Raw genomic sequence first — 6000 nt, 5'->3', positions numbered from 1 at the left:
CTTCCCCAGTTGATATGGATCCTGTTGTAATCTTAGATAACCTTCTTCACTGTCCACTATACTATCAACTTTGGTGTCATCCACAAAGTTACTAAACATGTCAACTACATTCTCATCCAAGTCGTTGACTTAGACGATGAACAACAGTGCACTCAGCACCAATTTGACCTTTATGTTTCCTGACTTCTCTTACTTTGAACTTAATTGTGTTTTGTGTACAAGTTTCTGAACATTTCCCAGCATTTTCACTGCCTACTCTTCCTTACCCAGAACCAGTTCTAGTACTGCTTCTGTCCTAGCTGAAGTATCAATGAATTGTCTGAGGTTTGAACAAATTGTAAACAACCTCTCCCTTTAGCTGCCAACAGTTTCCACACATCAGTCTATTTCAGGTCAACTACTGTTAACAGAGAGCTCTTTATTTCTCTACAATATTCATTCAACATAATAAAACTGGAGAATGATTTATATTGTCACATTAAACCAGAGATACCTGTAATTTCATTAAGTACACTCATTGATCTTTCTGACCTTGTTTCAAGGCTTAGAATGATAATCGTCTACTTCTAAGGCGATGGAAAACAATGATTCTATGTCAATGCGATGACGTTGTTTCAGGGTTATGATGGCTTAAGGTCCTGGTTCAAAGCTATGAAACACAATGGTTCATTTAGAAGATTTCAAAGGGAGATGGTCCTTTTTGAGTGTTATGAAGAGTACCAGATCTCTCATGCCTGTAACAACCTGAACATTGCTAAGAACAAGTGCAGCGAGTTTGTCCTGAGACTAATTTAGGACATTCTCTATGATTGCACTGATGTCATGTGCAAAGCACTACCTCACTCACAGTTGCTCGCACATGACCTTGTTGAGCCATACTGCACTGACTTCACACAGGTTAAACATATCAAAGCAAAACATGAAAAAAAAGTAATCAATTTACCTGATATGATTTGATATTGGTGTATTTCTTCCGTATAGGTGTTGTGAAAACCAACAGTCCACTATTGCCTTGTTTAACTGAACCCAACTTGTCACGGTGGTGGAGTGGGATGGGTAGAAGGATCTAATGGAATTGCTCCTTGTTCACAATATGGATGACTGTAGAGAAAGGCTGAAGGATCTCTGAAAGTGTTCAGCTACAGGAATCCTGGCTGATTTTACCCCCTCCCCTTGGTGGTCAAGGGCACAATATACTGGAGGAACTCAGTGGGTCGAGCAGCATTTGTGGGGGGGGTGGGGGGGGGCGGGGGGCAGGAATTGTCAATGTTTCGGGTCGAAACCCTGCATCAGGACTGGTAACACATCAGCCTGGCTCACATTAGCCACTTCAGCAAAGACGAAGAATTGATTCTCCTCTCAACCAGAAAAAAAACACATCATACAATCTAGGAAGCCACGTAGGTATGTAACCTGTGAAGTACTTATATTTACTGTTAATGTCAATAGTTTTAAAATGAGAAAAATAATCAAGGTCTTTACATTACTTTTAATTGTTACAAATACCACAGTTGATTCAACACAGTTTTAAGTAACATCATACACTTTTTGCAAAAATAACATGATTCTTCTTTGATACAATAGTAAAAACAAAGTAGAAATGAAGTATGCCACAGATGCTTGATACATCAACATGTACATAGAACACAGTGAAAGTGAAACAAAATCTATTAACAAGGTTTGCAAAATAAACCATTTGGCATAATAAATACTGTATGATAGTCTTTAATATTGAGCAACTGCAAATGCAATAAGGTTGCTTAACTAAGACCTACTGTCATGCTTCAAACTAATTAATGTATGTGTGAAAATGCATTGTTTCTGAGATGCGGGAAGGCACTATATTGTTGCAAGCTTTTCCTTTGTTTTAAAGAACATCACCTCCTATTAAAATTGTGAACAGGTTAAAGGATGTAATAACCCAGGCTGTCTCTAGAGTCCCTGCTTGCTGCATTGTCTATGTTCTTATAAACAAAGCCATAATTCTCTATTTTGTTTGCCCACAGTACTATTGTGGAATCAACGTTTTTGTTGCAGTAAGCAGTTACAATCTGAATATTTACTCACAGGAACTTGCTGAACCTCTGAAGAGATTGCCAACAAACAATGGAGTGCCTCCATAGGCTCAATGAATGAACACACAAATACTGTAAGTAGAATATACTTTGTACTTTCTGCTTTTAAAATCAATTTGCATGTTCTGGACCCTTTGCATTCTTATTAACAAAGAGGAATGGCTGTGTGTAGAGGAGGTTCAGGCAGGATCAGCCTATAAGAGGGACCTGACGGTACCACAAACTTCATTTCCTGCCTCTTCATTGGCTGACAGTCCATTTAAGGCACACCAGAGAAACTTGGTGTTAATCCACGTCTCTCAGGCAGCTGGATTATCAGTGGTGAAGAGGGTAAATGCTACCTTCCTTACAGAGTCAGCAGGAACACTGGGTCTGGAGCAACACACACAAAATGCTGGAGGAACTCAGTGGGTCAGGCAGCATCTATGGAGGGAAATGAACAGTCGACATTTCGAGCTGAGACCCTTCATCAGGACACTAGGTCTGGAGATCTTTTGGTGGTCTTAGAAAGTTCACCCTCCTCTGGCCCTGCAGTGTGGAAGCTCCCCAAAAATGGTTAGATGCCCTGAATTCCGGGCACAGCAGCAGGACTGTGCTGGGAACAGTTGCAAATTAAATAAACATCTGCCTTTAGAGAACACTTTCATTAGGAAATATCACTCCCTGGTGCTTCACAGAAATATTGGGAGGGGGAGAAAAAGGTTGTTGACCAATATAACATAACATTACTAAGGGTTCAACTAAAGATGAATCAATTACATTTTATAAAAGGCTTAAAAGCCAATACGCAGAAAGGTTTAGCGAGGAAATATAGAGTACGGCATTTAGGCTGAAGACCTTGTTAGTGGTGAAGGAAGGGAGGAGGAGGAACCTACAAGTAGAGTCAGGGCAACAGGGAGTTTAGCAATGGATGGGCACAAATTTAAATTTGAGGTGTCAGGGTTCTGGGAGCGAATGGATATTAGCAAGATGAGAGGTAATGGGAAAATGGAGCTTGGAGCAGACAGACAAATGTGAAGATGTCACGTTAGATGGCAGGCAGAAAAGTTCTGGACAGCCTGAAGATTATTTAATTTTGGAGAAGTATTATTGGTCCATTAGCATAATTAATGCCAGTTCCAGCAGTCTATCTATGTTGGCTAATTCTTGGCTGAGTGGATAAAGCTTTGGATATCCTGCAGAAACAGCTCCAAGAAATTGGGGTGAGGTGGGGGAAGGCACCATAAAGTGGCAAAAGTGGTTTCATCTTCCTGTCTCCAGGATATAGTCACGAGGGGTGACATATAGATGAGAGTCTGAACCCAGAAATACAGGAAGGCTCTGTTCACATCAAGCAAGGTGTTTTATCTAGGGGAAAGTGTAAAGTAGGGTCTGATTGCAAATGTCTCCTTTCACCATTTGCTTCAAGTGGGATTCCAGAACAGAAATGTGTTCAAGTTCTGACCTTGAAAGACTCAAGCTAGGATATTCTGAATGAAACTTAGATTTTGAATACTGTTATTTTTATTTTTGGAAATAAATGAACGTAGTATGCAAGTTGACCATTATTTCATCAATTATCTACTGTGTGTTTTTCTTTGTTGCTATAAACTTTGTAAGTAAATTCCATTCATGATCCAGCTGGTAACATGGTGCTTGCCTTTGGAGGAGAGCACACTTAACCTTTTGTGAAATATCACAGTAAAAGCCCTTTTTGGTTATCACATTCTCAGTACTCCAAATGGAAACTTTTGTTTGGTAAGAAGTTGGAGAATATCTGAACTGGAGAGCTGGACACAATAATCAAGTCAATCACTGAGCTTTCAATTTATTCACAATGATAGTGAAGGTGGGATTCACCTTTAAAATACACTTAAGAAAATATTTAGTACACTTTGCAGGGACAGCAATCAGAATCCTGGAGTGATCTGGAATCATCAAAACTTAATAAAAACAACAAAAAACAACAGTTTCATAGCTCTAGATTGCACCAATCCATTTCATACTGATCCTAACTCGGGTTCCTATTTTCATTCAGAGACATGGAGTCCAGTCTGGGAACAAATAAATGATCATGAACCTCACCATGATATTTGCATTGTGGCAGAATGTGCACAAGGCAAATGTCAACACTTTATGTGTGTCATGTTTAGACTAAATTAACAGAAATCATTTACTGCTTTCTGTGAAATGATGTGGCGACATGATTTCAGATTTCATATCAACCATGTATAATCAACATTTGCACTCGATTTTTAGATTAACAGTAAATTCAAGCTGCATCTGCAGAGTGTGTCTGAACAAATGCACTGTTGGGATAAATGGAATCACTACTTGACTTGGAGGTAAATTTCATAATTGTTCTGACTGCACATCCGCTATCAATGCGTAGTTTCTAATTTATGATGCCAATATCAGTCTTTTTTTTGTCCATGGGTGTGGGATCTTCACTTTATAAAAATCCATTCACTGTCCAATTCACCAGTTACTGCACACACAGTAGCGTGCTTTTACACAAGCGAAATGCACAAATCACTCTCATGATTGCTTTAAACTCTAGATGGTGTTGCTGAACTTCTGATATCTCTTCATGAGACTTAAATACCAATTTCAAAAAGAAAAGCAGTTCATGCTCCGGAGAGGTAGCTCCCTTATACAAATCCACCCAGTAAAAATCTGGGCAGCATTTCCAGCATTAAACTAGGAATACCACGGACATCCACTCCCACTCCTTCTTCCTTCTGGTGCCATTTATTTGGAGGGGTGAAGATTACAATCAAATACACTTTTTATTTCAATCCTGATCCATATCATGAACTTCAGCCATCCATACATGCACACTTATTGCACAGTAACACAAGCCTAATCTGGTTTTGATAATTTAACACCTACCATATTTTAAAGAATAGTTTAGGAATTGATTTTCTTGTTAAAATATTTGACATGAACATGTAACATTTGAAAAATTATTACTTTCCATTTTTGTAAAAACTAAAAGTCCACATACTTCCTCATAATTTCCTTACATTCTTTGTTCCCTTCCACACAAGTGGCTGCTTGCAGGTACAGATTGTCACGATTGCTGTTTGCTTACAAGTGACATTCCAAAGTGGAATTAGTGACAGGGAGAGAGTTGCTCCTGTCTTCTTGACACCTGTCAGTCTTTGACCACTTTACCACACAATCATTTCTAACAAGAATAGGCTTTTTCCATATATATTTGGCTAATTTACAACAATGCTGTTTGATGACCATTCCAAATCCTCAAACACATTACTGAATTATTTCACTGGTTGGAAACAAAGATTTTTTTATATATACCAACAAGTATTAGCAAGTTACAGTAAGACGCACATTTATTGTCACACTAAGTAAACAATCACCTGCCTTAAAGCAGCAATTTGGATCTTTCCTGAAGGCGACCCACACGTTAGGCTTTCAGCAAACTGCCTGATGAACCATTGTAACTTTTCCCCACAGGAGGGCTGCCGGCTCACTCTTCATGGTCACAAAGATAGCTTCCAGGTGATGAATACCTTTCAGTAAAATCGATAAACGCTTCTAGCTCTCAAGGAGAAAATAATTTGGCAGAAGCGAATAACGTTGGTCTTATCGTATATCTTTAACATCCCTGCCTGAGGGATGGTAGTTGTTAGCTTGTATGCAACTGGATAAAGGAGGCTGGGAAGAGACCCTTCCTGTGAGGCTGTCCATCTATGTAGCCATTCTAATACAAGGAAGAAAACAGTAGTTACTTTATTTAAATCAATTCAATGATGCACTAACTGTATTGAGAAAACTCAATGGGGTAATAATTTGTCTCAGGCAGTGGCACAAGATGGGTGATATCAGATCAGTCATCCCACTGCCCTCAACTGCCTTTTACACAGTCATTCAATTCCTTTGTATTTGACGGGATCAAACATCGGGTTCTGCAGGTATCGGG

General features: G+C 39.1%; 1 protein-coding gene across 2 annotated transcripts in view; it reads right to left on the bottom strand.

The window, feature by feature from the left end:
* Positions 1 to 1474: 1474 nt before the first annotated feature.
* unm_sa1614 (un-named sa1614) overlaps positions 1475 to 6000 on the bottom strand; it is a 117213-nt gene continuing 112687 nt past the window's right edge. For both annotated transcript variants that reach the window (XM_052031150.1, XM_052031151.1), the window contains one exon: positions 1475 to 5781. In XM_052031150.1, the coding sequence (XP_051887110.1) occupies positions 5707 to 5781 (75 nt within the window). In that variant the 3' untranslated portion in view covers positions 1475 to 5706. The remainder of the gene's footprint in view (positions 5782 to 6000) is intronic.

The sequence above is a fragment of the Pristis pectinata genome, chromosome 16 (genome assembly GCF_009764475.1).
Source record: "Pristis pectinata isolate sPriPec2 chromosome 16, sPriPec2.1.pri, whole genome shotgun sequence".
Classification (NCBI taxonomy): Eukaryota; Metazoa; Chordata; class Chondrichthyes; order Rhinopristiformes; family Pristidae; genus Pristis; species Pristis pectinata.
Note: the sequence above shows the minus strand (reverse complement) of the source record. Positions and strands in the feature narration are given on the sequence as shown.